Here is an 18,548-nt window from a genome sequence, read left to right on the forward strand (position 1 = left end):
TAGTGTGTTATAACTTCTCATTTTATAATTCTTTGTTTCTCTTCTCTGTTTTCACAAAAAGTGTGCATAAAATAGAGTTGACTATGATTGAATGTAATGATTCTATTTATCACACAACTCTAGCTCCTTCATTCCTCAAGCTGGGAAAGTCAATCAGATCTATTCACTCTTGGAAACAAACAAACAAAATTAGCCAAGAAACACTGCAGAACGATAAAAATGTTCTCCTCTGCAGAGAAAGCTATTTAATTAATAAAGACATAGGAAATACACTCCAGTCAGCTTCAGTTAAGGTACAACATTAATTTTAGAGAGTATTGAATTAATATTAGAGAACTTGTTACATGTGGAAATCAAGGGGGCACATTCAGGGTTATGATTTCCTAAATAAGTCTTTTAGCAATTGGATTTGTTTTCTACACATGGGGTTCCACTGGTGTCCAGAAAAAGGAACATGGGCAGAAAAATAATCGTTACCAAAAAACATTTTAGGATTCTGAAATGATGTTATTATTTACCACTTCACAGTGCACTGTGTAGAGGGCCATAGAATGACTTAGCAGCAGGAAGACCTGCGATCAAATCTAGCATTTGACACTTAGTCATCTTGCCATATGAAAAAGTATTTAACCTACATGTATTTTATTATTTTTTATATTTTAAAAAATACTTTATTTTCCCTAGTTTTTTATAAAAACAGTGTTTAAATAGCATTAAATTTTGATTTTCAAATTTTCTCTTTTCTTCCCCACCTCTCTTTGTCCCTATCTCTCTTCCTTGAGATAGTAAGCAATCAGATATAGATTTTACATGTGCAATCATGTAAAAAATTTTTCAATATATGCCATTTTGTGGAAGAGATCTCAAACAAAAAATAAAGAAGAAAGAAGAAGGAGAGGAGGAGTGGGAGGAGAAAGAAGAGGAAGAGGACAATGAAAGAAAGTAAAATACAGTATGTTTTAGGCTGCATTCAGACAATTTCAGTTCTTTCTCTGAAGACAGATGGCTTTTTTTTTTTTATCATGAGTCTCTAGGATTATCTTGGATCATTGTACATTGAACATTACTAGTTCATTCACAGTTGTTTATCCAAAACTATTGCTGTCATTATGCACAATGTTCTGGTTCTTCTCACTTCATTTTCCATCAGTTCATGTAAGTTTCCTTCACTTCATGTGTAAGTCTAGATATTCCGGAAATCATTCTTCTCATCATGGTTTATATAGCATAATAGTATTTCATTATAATCATATACAACAACTTGTTCATCCATTCCCCTATTGATGTATACCCCTTCAATTTCTAATTTTTTGCTACCACAAAAAGAGCTGCTATAAATATTGTATAAAGATATTTTCTCCCTCCCCTCCCTTTTTTTGTTCTCTTTAGGATATAGACCTAGCATTGCTGATCAAAGTGTGTACACAGTTTTAGGGTCTTTTAGTTTTAAGTTGCTCTCTGTAATTGTTGGATCAGAACACAACTCTACTAACCATGCGCTAGTGTCCAATTTTGTTCATATCTCCTCCAAAATTTGTAATTTTCCTTTTTTGCCATATTGGCTACTCAGATAGGTGTGAGACAGTATCTTTGAATTTTATTAATTTGCATTTCTCTAATAAAAAGTGACTTAGAACATTTTTATATAACTAGAGATAGCTTTAATTTCTTGATCTGAAAACTGCCTGTTCATATTCTTTTTTCATTAGTCAATTAGAGAATGACATATTTTTATACATTTCTCAGTTCTCTAAATATTTGAGAAACAAGACCATTATCAGAGATACTTGTGGTAAAAAATTTCCCTAGCTTTCTGCTTTCCTTCTAATTTTAGTTGCACTGGTTTTGTTTGTATAAACCCTTTTTAATTTATTAAAATCAAAATTATCCTTTTGCATCCTATAATACTCTCTATCTTTTGTTTGGTCATAAATATTTCCCTTATCCATAGATCTGGCAGTTTAACTATACCATGCTCTCCAAATTTGCTATGCTATCACCCTTTATGTCTAAATCATAAACCTATGGCCTCCTTGTACTTTAGGAAACTCCTTAGAGACTTATCTACTAAAACATAGGTGAGTGATTATCTATTATAATGAAGGGAGTTCATTATTATTATATATTATATACATTAAAAATTCTGTTTGCTGATGACATCACATATCTTTCCTAAATTTTTTTAGCCCTTTGTCTAAAAATTGCTCATTGGCATGGTAAACAATTTGGGCATTTTGCCTATGATCAGGAATGACTGCAACATAATTAATCTGCCTCTCTGTGGTTTTAACCAGAGTAATAATTTTTACCAACATAGGTCCCCTCACAGGTTTTAAGCAGTTCCCTTCATCTATTCATCTCTGCGAAGATCAGCTATTAGTCACATTTAATTAAAACCAACTCCTTGGAATTGGATGATTTTTAAGTAGAGAAACTCAAGGATAGTATTTGAGTCCCCACAACTTTAGTAATTTCTGGTCTTTTATATAATTTTGATTGGAGGATTCAGTGATTTTTGAGGCTGTTTCTGCCTTTTCTATCCATAAGCTCTACAGTAATAGTTACTGCTCAACATGGTGGGATGAGAGAGAGAGAGACAGAGAGACAGGCAGAGGCAGAGACAGAGAGAGAGTAAACAAGCTAGCTTTTATAATGTATTTCAGGGTCAGTTTGGTGGCTTGGTGGATAGAAAGCCAAATCTAGAGGCTGGAGATCCATACAGGGTTCAAATTTGATCTCAGACATGTTCTATTTGTAGAAACCTGGGCAAGTCATTTAACCCCAATTGCCTAGCCCTTATGCTCTTCTGCCTTGGAACTGATCCTTAGTATTAATTCCAAGAAAGAAGTAAACTTTTAAAACCAATGAACCAACAAACAAATCCATAAGTCTTTTATAATCTAGATTTACTCATTGCATCAGGGTTGCTTTTGTGTAATGGAAAGATTTTACCACTGGCAATTCTGGACTATTTATTCCTTCTCCATCCACCACCACCCCCTACCCCCTGCACTCTTCCTTTTAAAAAAAAATTTGGTCTAGTTTCACATTTTATTAATGTAGAATGAGGAAAGTCCTTCCACCAATGCACTTGCTTTGCAAGTCATAATTTTAGAGAGATGCCTTGGAGCATTAAGAGGTGAAATAACTTGCCCAACATCATATAGTCAATTTATTTTAGAGGCAATGTTTCTTCAAAATTTTTTTGAGGCTGGCCTGTCTACCATGCCATGCTGCTTCTTGGATTCCCTGTAATATTCTTTATTTTCTCCAACATCAGTTTTGTGCACAGTCTCCCTTACTGTCTTGGATTTAGAAAAAAACCTTCAAGACTTCTAAAATAATTCTACCAACAAAGAGTTTGTTAGTTGAGTGGCTAAAGAGAACACACAAAATCATGTCATGTTATTTCATTTTGACTTTTAAAACTCAGTAGTGGACTTCTAACCTTGTAAGACAAGTTTGCTATTCTACCATGTGTAGTTTGCTAGGTAAAGGAAGAAAAATTAATGACTTGACCTATGTCATAGATGGATACTAATTAAATCTGGAAGGAATACTAATAGTCATCTGAGTGGCAACTAGCTGGCTCAGTGGATAGAGCACCAAGTCTGGAGTTGGAAGGACTTGGTTTCAAATGTAGTCTTGGACATTTCTTAGCTGAATGACCCTGTGCACGTTGCTTAAACCCATTTGCCTTGGCCTTGCCTTCTATCTTAGAGTTGTGACTAGGATGGAAGGTAGCAATTAAAAAAAAAAGAAATTATCTAATTTTCCCTCTTCATATTTTAAAAGGCATATCAGAGTCTGTAGTCCTGAGGAATGTCAGGGTCTTTTCTGAAAGTTTGTCTCACATTGTTGATTTATATGTCCCTACTCACAATATCTGGGAAAATCACCAGTCTTCCATTAAATCCACTGAAACCAGCTGTCCCTGTAAGCACGTAGTTCATGACATGAAAGAAGATGAAGCGAAGTAAGTTTTATTGAAAACACTGGAGAAACAGCACAAACAAATCTAATATGGTATCCTCAGATAGCAAAAGAAAGACCTCTGATGAATAATCCTTTCCCAGAGATTTATGTGGAATTCCTAGTTGCTAGCATCTCCAAATATAAGGACTTGACTCCCTCTGGAGCACTGTGTGGCTCCCATAAGATATTTTTGTGGGTTGCTCTTGTGGGATTTTATTTGATGACTTTAATGCTTTGGCACTGGCTGAAGTATCTTAGTGTTCCAAGTAGGTACCCTCAGGTATGGTTCTCTCACAAGGCTGCCTTTTGGCTAGATATGGGGAAACTTTGTTTTGGGGTATGGATTTTGTTACTAAAGGAAAAGAGTTCAAGAATTTTCCTTATGTACATATAAGCAGTGCTGTCCTGGAAACCAGTTGGCTGTGATTAGGAGGAATATAGTTACAATACACTTTTAAGTTGAATCTTCATTATTGACATTTTCTCCATCCCTTTCTTCAGTCTAGACAACCAACAAAGCAATACATTAAATCCTGATTTCTAGTATTTCTGATTTCCAAGGTGTATAAGCTCATACTAAAGATTGAACAATTTAGTCTCAGGAACAGAGTCAGGTAATTAGACTTCATTTGCCTGTTGCAATTTTCCTTGTATGGATTTCTTGGTCATGCATTCTAGTCCCAATGCCATAGTACTAGACCAAGTGCTTCCTCTTACAGAGGTTTTTGCTACCATCACCAACTGTGAAGTTGATTTATAAACACATGATAGATTGATCCCGAGCAGGGTTCTCTTTCCAAGTTTTATCAGTTAATTCTCAGAACTATAACTCAGTAACTCAAATGGGGCATCTACATGGCTTAAATTTGGATGCAGTTACCGATTTCATTTATATCCTCCCATTATCATAGGTACAGTTGAGGTTGGCACTTAGTTAGGAAGAACAATTGATTAGATGGGAAAGCTCCCATTCAGCATGCTTCTTATTCCCTATAAAGCCATTTCCCAGAGTTGCCCTCTCCCCCAAACACCTTGAATTTATAATTTATCTTAATTCAAGTTGCATTTTGGCAGAGTACCTGCCATGGATTACATATTCAGTTGGGTAGGTGGGTGGGGGAAAGTAATTGCCATATGCCATCTTATGAATTTATTGATATATGTGAAGCTCCTATCAAGGGAGCTTCCTTCTTTCTTCTTCTTCCTTCTTCTACCTTCCTTCTACCTTCTTCCTTCTTCCTTCTACTTCTTCCTTCCTTCTACCAATGCAAATCAACACTTTTTTGGGAAACAGATTCTTGGAGAATTGCCCAGGGTAACAGAGAAGTTAAATGACTTGCTCAAATCAAACAGCCAGTATGTCAAAGGTGGGATTTGAATCTAGGTCTTTCTGACTCCCAACACCAGCTTTCTGTCTTCTGAGGTATGATATATACCTCTTAGGGTTTAAATACATGTGCATTAATGTTGGTTTTCTTTTCTTTTTGAAAACCCTTGTCTTCTGTCTTAGAATCAATACTATGTCAGTTCCAAAGTACAGGAGAGGTAAGGGATACACAATTGAGATTAAGTGACTTGCCCAGCATCACACAGGTAGGCAGTATTGGAAGTATCGAGGTCAGATTTAAACCAAGACCTCTCATACATAGGCCTGACTCTCTATCCTCTGAAACACCTATCTGTCCCAATGTTGGCTCTCTTTACTCCCTCCAACAATATTCCCAAGTAGGGGGAAAACATTAAAATGTAATTGGGAAATATTTTAACAAAATAAATGGAAATGCAATTGAACATAGATAATGGTAGCATGTGGTTTTCTAAGTCCATATGTAATCTACAGGTACACTTATTTATGCCTTAGTGTACCTGTTAATATTTGAGTTTGACACCCCTGGTCTATTGTACTTGCTCACAGGAATTAAGAAAGAAACTCCCAACTTCTTCCCAATAACTTCTCTTTAGTAGTAGGAAGGAGTTACTCTAGATAGTGAAGAGGATACAGTGTGACAGGTCTGGAGTGAATCAGAAAGATCAGAATTTAAGTCTAGCTTCAGACAATTATTATCTGTGTGACCCTGGATAAGTCACTTAGATTCTATTTGCATCAAGTTTCTTCAACTGTAAAACTGTAAAAAAAAAAAAGACACCAAAAAAAAATCTCAACTGTAAAATGGGGATATTAATAATAGAACAAATTTTGGATTTTTGTCAGGACCAAATGAGATTGTTTTTAAAAAGCACTTAGTAGTAGTGGCAGCACATAGTAGGTATTGTATAAGTGCTTATTACTTACCATTGATCCTTTCCTTACTCATCTTGGACTACCCCAAATATCTGCTAGTTACTAGCCCAATTCAAAAAAGGTGCTGTTTCTTTCATACCTGCATTAGTTATTGAAGGGAAATTTGTGAAGCTTTCTGAGATTAAACTGAACTATAAAGCCAGGGAAGCAATACAACTCCAGAATAACAGTATACTTCCTTTTCCCTAGCCAGTCTTTTTTTCTCTTCTCCAGATATGTCATATTCATCTTTAGAGTAACTTTGATTCTTTACATAGATCATATCAAAAGTCTGTGTCTGCATGCAGACTGCATCTCTGTATATTCTACAGATTAGGTTGGCTTTTTCCCTGAGGTGGGAATACCAGGCTTTCCTAGGACAGGGCTGGTTTTGAAACCTTGAACTTCTTTTTTAATTGTATTGTAATATTCTATTTACCTGCTTAAATAAGCCCTTAAACTTAGGAATCAAGTCATGGTGGAACATCTGGAGCATAATCAATTAATTAATCAGTACATATTTCTATCTGTCTGTCTGTCTATAATATTTTTTCAATGAAAATTTCTTATTTTTTCTCCAACTAAAATAAGAAAAAAACCTTTGTAACCAATGTATAATCAAGAGAATAAAATTCTACATTGGCCATGCTTACGTGTCTGTCTCATTCTGCCTCTTGAGACCCTTGCCTATCTCCTAAGAGATGAATAGCCTGTTTCCTTACTCTGATTCTCCTAGAATTCTGATTGCTTATTGCATTGATTAGAGCTCTCCAGTCTCAAAGTTTCCACAAGCATCTCCTATGTACTTAATGTGTGCCAGATACTGTGCAACGCACTGGGGACACAAAGATAAAAACTGTAAATTCTATGAATACTTTCTCTCTCACTGAACAGTTGGCCAACAAGCATTTGTCAAGTACCTGGTATGGATCAGATATTGTACTAGGCACTGGGGATGCTGAGTCCAAAGGGATACATTCTTTGTGTAGTTGGTGGTGGCTCAGTGTATAGAGATCCAGGTCTGGAGATGGGTGGTCCTTCAGTCAAATCTGGCCTCATACTTTCTAGCTGTGTGACTGGGGAAAAGTCACTTCACCTCATTTGCCTCAGTTTTCTTATCTGTAAAATAAGCTGAGAAGGAAATGGCAAACCATTCTAATATCTTTGCCGAGAAACCCCCAAATGGAGTCACAGAGATATGAACATAACTAAAACCAACAACAATAGTGTTTAAGTAGGTCATTGCAAAGCTGAGCAGAGTCCAGAAATCAGAGTATACATAGTACATTGCCTCCCTAATTAGTACTTTCAATAGGACTGTTAGCCTTGCAACAGCTGAATTCCCTGGAGCCATATTTCCAGTCTTGTTTTATTTAGTTTGTTTTGTGGTTAAACAAATGAAGTCACAAGCCAGGGTTAGACAACCTTCAGAAGCTAGCATCATTCAGAGTTTACAAGTATTTAACTCTTGTCTCAAGACTGTATGCCTAGAGCAGAGGTCTTCAAACTTACATGATGCTGATAATGCATCCTATTTAGTATTTTTCCCCTAGTGAGTATGCCAGGATAAGGAAGGTTCTGGATTTTCCCCATAGAATCTATGTGACTGCTCCACTAGTCAGGGACAATTGTGGGTCTGATGTCTATCTCTGAAGAGGAAATTTGAGAACATTTCAAGACATAGAATGAATAATTTTCATTATTTTAGATTTAAAAGTTTTTGTACAAACAAAATCAATGTAACCAAGATTAGAAGAGAAATAACAAATAGGGGAAAATTATTGTAAATGTAAATGACAAAGGCCTTATTTTTCAAATATATAGAGAACTGAGTTAAAGGATATGAACAGGGAAATTCCAGCTAAAGGAATCAAAACTATTATCATTTGAAAAAATATTTTAAATAACTATAGATTACAGAAATGCAAATTAAAACAACTGTGAGGTATCATTTCACATCTATCTAATATGGCAATAAATGAAAGTTGTAGTGAATGGGGCAAAATTGGGACACCAATGTGTTGTCGATGGATGAAAAATTTCTAAGGGCAATTTGGAGCAGTGTCCACAGGGCTACAAAACTGCATACCCTTTCATCTGTATCCCCAAAACATTTTAAAAGGGCAAAGGACCTATTAGTACAAAAATATTTAGAGTAACTTTTTTGTGGTGGCAAAAAATTGAAAACTGAAGGGATGTGCATTAGGGAATGGACACATTATGGTTTATGATTGTAAGAAATGATAAACAATATTTTCAGAAAAACTTAAAAAGACCTATTTGAACTCATGCAAAGTAGAGTAAGAAGAACCAAGAGAGCATTGTACAGAGTAACAGCAATATTGTACAATGAAAAACTGTAAAAATTGTGTTATTCTGAGACAATTCTGAAGGATTTATGATGAAGAATAAACTGGTGGTGCCTGAATGCAGATCAAAACATACCCTTTCTCACTTTATTTTATTTGTATATTTTTATTTGGGGGTTTTAGTTTTGTATGAGTTCTCTCACAATGTGACAAAAATGAAAATATATTTTTCATGATGTGTATATAACTCAGATCAAATTGCTTACCCTTTCAGAGATAGGGAGAGGAGGAAACGAGAGACAATTTGGATCTTATAATTTTGGGAAATGTATGCTAAAAATTGTTATTACATGTAATTGGGAATTTTTTTTAAAGACTATAAAAGATCTGTATTGGCAGAAGAAATTTCCTCATTTGAATTTTAGGTAATATATGAAACAGCAGGTCCAGACTACAAGTGAAAAATTAAAATAGATCCTATGGAAGAGTGCTGGCCTTTAAGCTGAAAAATCTGGGCTCTAATATCAGATCTGCCACTGACTTTGTGAAAGGCTGACGGCTGACTTGAGTTTTTCATTTAGGAATTACATAGCTGATTCCTTGGCGACCTTAAATTAATATATATCAGTCTTTTAAGGTGATTCCCTTGTAAGATTGTGGCTGACCACACGGGAGTCTAAAGAATCCTCTCAATAAAACTTTTTCCTTGCCTTTTTACTATACTGTTTCACCACTTAGTCCTTTTTAAAAAAAAAAAAAAACTTGGCTTAAAGACACAGCTGCTAGAACACGTGAGTATAAAAAACTTTTTCTCTTTTCTCCTTAAGTTAAATTGGAATCAGCAGTTTTTTCTTTTTCTTCCCTTTAATCTTAAGGGACAGCTGGGTAGCTCAGCGGATTGAGAGCCAGCCCTAGAGGCGGAAGGTCCTGGGTTCAAATCGGACCTCAGATACTTCCCAGCTGTGTGACTCTGATAGACAGAAAACAGCTGTTTTTAAATCTCAGCAACAGGACTCTAAAGTCCTGGCTGGAAGAACTGTTTCTAAATATCCTTTCCCTTAAGGAACAACTTCCTGGAAAAAAAAAAACCCTGTGGAAAGTTTGTTGCTTTGCCCTGCTCCCCACGTGTTTTGTGAAATTACAAAATATACATATAAAAATGAGTACTACATTCTTTGACAATTATATGGCAGCTGAAGAAGTAGGGGCATTGAGGAATGAAGGATACCTCCAAATTTTTATATTAATAGGTACTGTCATTTTTGTACTCCTCAATACTATATTTAGAGATGAAAAAATAAAAAAATATTGAGGATAAAATAAAACAAAATGAGGATAAAATAAAACAAAATGAGGATAAAATAGAAAATATTGAGGATAAAATAGAAAATGTTGAGGATAAAATAGAAAAAAATGAGGATAAAATAGAAAATATTGAGGATAAAATAGAAAATATTGAGGATAAAATAGAAAAAATTGAGGATACAATAGAAAAAATTGAGGATACAATAGAAAAAATTGAGGATAAAATAGGAAATATTGAGAATAAAATAGAAAAACTTGAGGATAAAATAGGAAATATTGAGAATAAAATAGGAAATATTGAGGATAAAATGGGAGATATGGAAGATAAAATAGGAAAAATTGAGGATAAAATGCAAGCCCAATTAGAAGATCTAAAATGTTTCTTACAGGATCAATGGGCAAACACCCACTCTACCAGAAACAGACCTGTTTCTGAACCTTTGAATGAGGAAATTTCCTTCCCTGAAATAGAGATGGAAAACACCTTCCCTATAGCCCAGTTAACAGACTGCTTCTCTCGTGCAGTGCAAATCTTGTCTGAATTTAATCCCCAAAACCCTTCCCCTGCAATCCCAGCTTCTCATGTTCCTTCTCCTACAGAAAACCAAATTCCAATGCAAGGGAGATCTTGTCCTCCTAGAGAAACCTGTCCTTGTCAAACTGACCCACAGGTGCAAAATTCAACTAGAGGCCTGTTTCCTCTAAGAGAAGTACCTGAAATAGGACGAAATGGGGATGTGGTGACTTTAAGACATAGGATACCGTTTACTCCCCAAGAAATAAATGAATTTACACGAAATATCCCCACATATGAACAAGATCCTTTTCTAGTAACAAAAAAGATGGGAGACATATTTTTTCAATATAATCCGTCTTACAAGGACGTTGAGAGCTTACTACAGGCTTTTTTAAGTGAACGTGAAAAAAATAAAATAATTGCTCATGTCAACAAAACCCGGGGGCGTAATGCAGCACATTGGCCATCTCAGGATCCCGAATGGGACTATAATAATCCTGAGGACTATCTACAACTATACCGTTGTAGAGAGGCCATCCTCACGGCCATGAAGGAATGTGCGGACAGTACAGATAAGTGGATGGAACTGGAAAAAATTAAGCAAAAGGAAAACGAAACACCCTCCAGATTTATGGACAGAATTATCGAGTTTGGGGACAGATACTTAGATTGGGACTTAAATAAAGAGAATAGTTTAAGACAAGTTAGAAGAATCTTTGTAAATAATTCTTGCAAAGTAATTAAAAATTATTTAAAACACAATGCCCAAGATGGTCAGATATGGACCTTGAAGAATTGCGAAAAACAGCTATATATGTTTTTAAGGGAAACGAAGAAAAGGAGAAAGAGAATAATGATGACATGGAGGAAATGAAGAAAAAAATGAGATGTGTAATAGATAGGATAACTAAATTAGAAAGTGGGCATGATAATGAACCAAAGACAATTGCCCCTCTCCAGAAATCCAATTATCAATCCATTACTTGCCACTTCTGTGAGAAGAAGGGCCACAAAATGATGGAATGTAGAACCTTTCTTAAGATGTTTGGAAGGAATACACAGTTTAATAATGGTTTTAGAAATAATAACTATAGAAATTATGATAATGGTTATAGAAACCAGAATTCTAGAAATTATAATAATGACTATGGAAATAACTATAATGAATATAGAAATAAGAACTTTAGAAACCAGAATTATAGAAATAGGAATTGGGAATTTAATGATAATGCTCAAATTGAAGAAAATTTTAATGATAATACTCAACAATATATGAGAAATGGCGCTCGTCCAAAAATTACTCGAGGTGCTAATGATCCTCAGAGAGGTGCCCTTCAGGAGGGTGCCCAGGGAACTTCCCAGTATAATAAAGATGATTCTTCTTAGATTGTATTGATTTTGTTGATATTAATTAACCTTTTTCAGTTTTTTTTTCTCTCCTCTCCAAATAGTAGGAAAGATGAATAGAGAACTTAAGACTATGATTGGCAAATTATGCACTGAGACCCATTTAAAATGGCCTGAAATTCTCCCTCTGGCCCTATTTTATCTTAGAAGCAGGCCTAGAGGAGACTTACATGTTTCACCGTTTGAGATGCTTTTTGGACATCTGCCTATACAGGCTAAGCCTTTCTCCCCGGCTTATACATCGCTATTAGGGGGAGATATTACTATTGCTTCCTATATACAGGTGTTACAGCACAAACTACGTGAACTTCATGAATCCGGAGCTGCAGTACAAGCTGGACCATTAGACTTTTCTCTGCATGACCTGAACCCAGGAGATAAAGTTTATATCAAGAATTTCAAGCGAACTGGAGCAACTCAACCTTCATGGGAAGGACCATTCCAAATATTATTAACTACTCCAACATCTATAAAGATTGGAGAAAGAGACTCTTGGATTCACTGCTCACATGTGAAGAAAGCATCTTCTGCTGAGACTGATTGACTCTATCCTATCATATGAATTGTGACTCTATCTTATCATAAGAATTGGAGATAATAATCCATAGACAAATGGATGCTGGTTTTTTTCTCTCAAGAATATATTGAATTACTGATTTTTTTCTTATTTTTTCTTATTTCTTTCCTTTTATTTTTTTATCAGAATATTTGATTTTTTTTCTCATTTTTTGTACTGAAAGTACACATAATTAATATTAATATTTTTTCCCTGCAGTAATACAAGTTAATATATATACTCTTGCTATAATATCAATATATGCCTAAAAGCTTTAAACTATGGGAACCTGCCATTTATTGATAAAATATTATAGGACTGTGATTAATGTTTGTGTCTGATTCCAGGAAAAGGGATAAAAACAAGGAGCACAGACTAAACCTGAATAGTGCCAATAGAGCACACATGAAATATTAAAGTGAGACTCAAGGTTGCGACGCTTAACTTATGTTTAAGTCGTAGGACTTCCTTGTATCTACACTCTTTTTGAAGTACTCAAACAAGTACAAAGCTTGACTATCATGCTGGCTCCCTATATCTCTGAAGGAAAAAAAAATCAGACAAGGGAATGACATTTCCCCATCAAAATAGAATTCTAATTCTTTTCTTCTTATATTATGGCAACTTCCTGTAGTCTTGGCTACAAATGTCTATGTGAAATATTACTGCATTCTGTCCTACATACTTGTGGGATAGAAATTACTTTAAACTGGACCTATACAAGGCCTATTTTGAATTTTTCTTATGTTTTTGATTATTTTTCTATTCTTTTGATAATTGACACATACACCCCCATAACTGAACATTGCATTCTGAGCTAAACTTGATAATTTTTTTTTAAATACTTACTTCAGGGGGGATTGTATTTTAATTTGAAATCTAAGAATTTTTGAATTTTTTTTGTTTGAGATTTTATTTTTATAAAAATCCAAGACTTTTGTTTAAGATTTTACTGTTATAAAAAATTTTCAAAGATTTTGATTTTGTTCGAGAAAAGATCTTCAAGAAAGAAGCTTGAAACTTTTATATCCAGAGAATGAACTGTTGCAGAAAGATGCCGAAAACCTACACTTCATCAAGAAGATCAAGAATGAACTTTGGATGTGATTGATTGGACTGAACTTTTGATTGAACATTTATTGTAACATTTATGCCAAAAGGGACTGCCCCTAATTTGGCTTTCTGTCAATGCGCCTAGCAAACATTGGTTTTGCTTTCTTTTCTTTTCTATTTCCTCTCTCACTATTCTAATTTCTCTTAGAAAATTGAATATTGTGTATATCTTTAGTTAGAAGTGAATTTAGAACTACAAAATGATTATGTTAAATGATCAATGGGGAGACTAGTCTCCCAATGATCATCAGGGGGGATTGTAAACCTCAAATTTCCTTAGACTTATAATTGTTGAAAATTTCACCATTGGGATATTTCATACTTGGAAAATTTCTTACTGATAGTCTATTGGAATGGGAACTCCATTGGCATGGGAGGTTCCTTCTCTTCCCTTCTTAAGATTACTTTAGGACAGAAACCCTTTGCTGAACAATGGAAAGGACTTTGACCTATGCTTGAGCATAGAACAGGAATTTCTTTGGGTCTTGATTGATTTTAGAATTGATACAATGGAGATACTTGGAATAAATCTCCACCCTATTCAGTCCTAATAGGATTGAGTAAGGGCTGCAGCCTAGATCAAAATTTAATTATTCCAATCTCTACCATACTCAAGTTAACAGGATTTAGAAAGGGCTGTAGCAAAGGAGTATAGATTTAATCATTTGAAAAATATGACCTTCAACAGACATGTGCAAAAGCCAGAAACCTCTGGGCGGTCCTGGGTTAAGCGAGAGCCTCCATTGACAGGGAAATTGATGAAGAGTGATTGGTAGATGTGAGGACTGAGGGGAGGCAATTTGGATGGTGTCCTTAAAGATAGGAGGGTCTGGAGACTGGAGGAGAGAGGATTGAGTTTTTGGTCGGTGTGGTTCCTGGGCTCGGAGGAAGCTTGCTCGGAAGGAAGCTGAAGGTGGGGGCCTCTGAGACTGTTTCTCCATTTTTGGACACGTGAGTGAAAGGGACTGATCTCTTTTCTTTGCCCCAGCTATCTAAGGGCTTGGGCCTTTTGGCCCAGCCTAAACAGAAGGGGTATTTAAGCCCAATTCCCTTCTCTCCCCTTTCTCTCTCTATATATATCTCTAATTCCTTTCTTGCTCCTATTGTAATTAAACTCCAAAAAAAGGCTGACGGCTGACTTGAGTTTTTCATTTAGGAATTACATAGCTGATTCCTTGGCGACCTTAAATTAATATATATCAGTCTTTTAAGGTGATTCCCTTGTAACACCAAGATACTTTCATGAAATAAGAGGTTGGAAGCTACTTATGTAGACTGGCACCAACATTAGATTTGGAATCAGAACATCTAATTTGATAACTAGTCTGTTATTTACTACCTATGTAACATGAATTCAATTTAATAAATATTTTTGACAAAAAATCTAAATGAGTCATTTTTAGTTTTAAAACCCCTGATATGACAATTAGATCAATAGTTCTCAAAATGTGTATTGCAAACTTCACCAAATATGTCATGAAGCTCATTTTTCCATTGAGATATTTCGCATGCTCCAGCTCCTGCCCCTAACTGTAGTTTGCTGCCTACTTTTCCTATGTGGCAATGGGAAACTCACAATAGGAATTTTATCTGAGGAAACACAAAATAGCCTCCTTCACTGCTGCAAGTCTTAGAGAAGAAAGAAGAGGTTGAAGGGATTAAAAGGGAGAAAAAAGAAATCCCTAGATTGATTAATGGGTCAGGAGACCTGGCTGCCAAGGAATCCTTCTTTGGCATTCAACTTCAATGTGAACATTGTGTGCTGTGAGTCTATCTGGCAAATATTATGCCCCGAAGGGCGGGGATGGGTGGGATTGAGAATCACTGGACTAGATGAATTTTAAGGACCTTTCCAACTTAAAAATTCAGTGTTTATATAAAGCAAAATTAAAATCTTTTTTTACAATGTTTATGTGAAACTTTTAGCATTCAGAAATATAAATTTTCCATTGCAAGAATCCTAGTTAGAATCTGAATTCATAGCCCATAGCAATGTTTTGGAATATGTTCCTTGAAAACTCAACTGTTATTTCATTTTACATATGTATGGTATAGTAATTATTTAATAGAAGGCAATAAATACACTCATACATTAACTGATACTGGATAGTAACTTTACATGTTATATTCCTTAAAAATTTCTTATGAAATTTGGTTTAATGTGTTACAATATTACATTATTCATTATCCAGAATTAACTCTTCCTAATCAAGCCTTAGAATTTAACTTTCTCATGTAAATTATTATTTTTTGAGTAAATTTTTAGTTTCTTATTTCCAGAACAAAATATTTCTTTGTACTAACATTTTTGTTTTACTCACGGTAATACTGATATTGGTTCTAATGTCCTTCAGTGGGTAATGGAGAGAAAATAGGGCAATATGACTTACTTCTTTCTCTCCTTGTAGACTAATGACAACTCCTAGGCATGTTTCCACTGGTTATGTAAATTAAAGTGAAAAGCTCTGGCCTTGTCTATGCTGGCAAATAAATAGTATGATGTTTAGAACCAGCTACCTCCTTGGGCTTCCAGTTCCTACTTTGAATTGCCAGTGGTAGTAAAGGAGTAGAATTCTGTGCTGAGGTAACCTGCATAGAATTACCTTGTTCCTTTATATTCATAGAAAGCTGGAATTTGAAGAGTCTTTAGTGGTCATCCAATTTTCAATTTACTGATAGATTTGTATGTCCAAATCTCACATCTCTGATACTTACTGTATGACTCAAGAAAAGTCACTTTAACATTTTTGGGCTTGTGTTTCTTCATTTTCAAAATGAGAAATGTGGATTAGAGGATCTCTAAAGTCCCTTCTTACCTGTAGAACATATAATCAAGTAATTAGAGTAACTAGAACATGTTCATTAACAGGAAACATTACTCTCTCACAAAGTAAATTCTGCCTGCCATAAAATTAAAACAAAATAAACAAACAAATAAAAACCAAATAGGCCACTTGGTGCAGAAGAATGAGGAAAAATATTTCTACCCCTTTGGGCTTGCTTTTTCTGGTGGGCAAATTTGAAATCATCTCTAAATTATATTCTAGTTTTAAAATTTTTATAATTGCTTTAATCTTCTATAATTTTGAGTAATTCACAGGATCTAAGATTTTTTTTTATCTGAAAGGGAACGTAAGAAACATTTAATCCAATTTAATTTTGCAGATGAAGTGATTGAAGGCCGGAGAGTGAGGTGTGAATTATGTAAGGTCACAAACATAGTAAATAGCCGGGCCAGGATTGAAACCAAAGTGCTGTAACTAGAGGTCCAGTTCATCACACTGCTTCCTACTTTAATGTTGTAAATGAGCTAAATGAATCATAATTATCATCTAATTAATCACAGAATTATAGAATCATAGAGAATTTCAAGCTAGAAGAGACCTTAGCATAGTTTTTAGTGTTAACAATATTTTCATACCTGCTTGAAATTTCATATGATTTTGACCCTCAAAGTTTTTTAGAAATTCAAGATTGTCGTTAGGTTTTGTAGAAATAATGTATGATTCCTGAAGGTTCTGAAAAAACCTATCTGACACATAAGAAAAAGTTAATTCTTGATTGATTTTCTTCTGTAAAATTAAGAGCTTGGAATAATTGACTTTTTAAGTCAATATCAGTTTTAATATTACGTGATGCAATAATATTCTTTTCTTTTCTTTCTTACCAATCAACACTATTTGTTCTAGCTAAACTTTTTAGTTGAAAGATAAAAGTCTAGTGATCCATTGCTTTTCCTTAGACCACATTTCTGTTGATTTTTTTTTCCTGACATGATATATCTTTGATTTCACAGTTGCCAGATAAATCAATTCAACAAGCATTTATTAAAATGCTTATTACCTGTCAGTCATTGTGCTAAGTGATAAAGATACAAATATAAACAAAAATGCAGATCTGCCCTCAAAGAACTTACACTGGAATAAGGGAAATCACATGATAGGGAGGCTAAAAAAATAGAGGGAGGAGAGGGAAGAGAAAGTATTATGTAGCAGATATGATGGCCAAATCCAGACAATAGAGGGATAGCTGATTTGGACCCTTCCTCAAAATGGAGATTCTGAGAAGAACTCACTAATGGAAAAAGTAGCCCATAGGAGCTGAGTCAGGGGCAACTGAGGCATGGTGTCATAGCTCAGTTTCATTCCAATTCATTAAATTCACCTTCTGTTTTCTAGAAAGCTTAGGCAGATTTAAGTGGAAATTTGGACTTAGGCTTCATTTGACCATTTAATAGACATGTGACTTTGGGTAAATGACTTCATTGCACTGAGAGGCAACATTGCACAGTAGAAAACAATGTTCAGTTAGTGTCTCTGGATTGAAATGCTAGGTCTGCTCTTTTAATTTTTGAACTTCAATTTCCTTTTTTTTTTTTAAGAGTGACACATTGACTGGGTATTGAAGAGGGACTGATTCTAAGAGACTGAGGTTGGTATGGAGTAAATTCTAGGCACAGATAAGTAACCTCTTCACAATCATGGTGGTGAGAGATGGCATGTTAACTTTAAGTGGCAAGTAGACCAGTCTGGCTGATGGAATATAGTAAATGTGAAAAGTTGGCATTCATACACAGCCTTATCTCTCTCACCTTCTTATTTCAGATGCCGCATTTTAAAGGATAAAAAATCAAGGATAAGAGCAGAGGCAATGGGGATAAGCAGTTGAAGAAAGAAGGGAAGCATAGGCTTGAAGTGGGAATTATCTCGAATTTTAAAAACCTCCAAAGGACCCCTTTCCCTTTTTCAGTGTACCATGCTTTTTGCTTTCATATATATATATATATATATTTTTTTTTTTTTGCCAGGAACAAGTCTCAGAATTCCATCTCTTATAGCGATTCACTAAAAAAAATTGTTATTCATCTCTTTTCTGTTGTGTTTGACAACTTGTGACTCCATTAGGGTTTCATGGCAAAGATACTAAAGCGATTTGTCATTTCCTTCTCTAGCTCTTTCTACAAATGAGGAAACTGTGGGAAACAAGGTTAAGTGTTTTGCCCAAAGTCACACATCTAGTAAATATCTGAGATCAGATTTGAATTCAGGCTCATTCACCGTGACACTCATCTGCCCTCACTAAAAA

The 18,548-nt window shown here is 34.9% G+C and overlaps 1 protein-coding gene across 20 annotated transcripts in view; it reads left to right on the top strand.

Moving 5' to 3' along the window:
- MLIP (muscular LMNA interacting protein) overlaps positions 1-18,548 on the top strand; it is a 394,551-nt gene that overhangs the window by 375,580 nt on the left and 423 nt on the right. For 12 of the 20 annotated variants that reach the window (XM_056818416.1, XM_056818418.1, XM_056818420.1 and 9 more), the window contains one exon: positions 12,078-17,839. The exons of 4 other annotated variants lie outside the window; for them this stretch is intronic. In XM_056818416.1, coding sequence (XP_056674394.1) covers positions 12,078-12,338 — 261 coding nt within the window. In that variant the 3' untranslated portion in view covers positions 12,339-17,839. 4 more of the 20 variants (XM_056818423.1, XM_007484110.3, XM_056818421.1 and 1 more) reach the window with 2 other exon arrangements.

This window comes from Monodelphis domestica, chromosome 2, assembly GCF_027887165.1.
Source record: "Monodelphis domestica isolate mMonDom1 chromosome 2, mMonDom1.pri, whole genome shotgun sequence".
NCBI lineage: Eukaryota > Metazoa > Chordata > Mammalia > Didelphimorphia > Didelphidae > Monodelphis > Monodelphis domestica.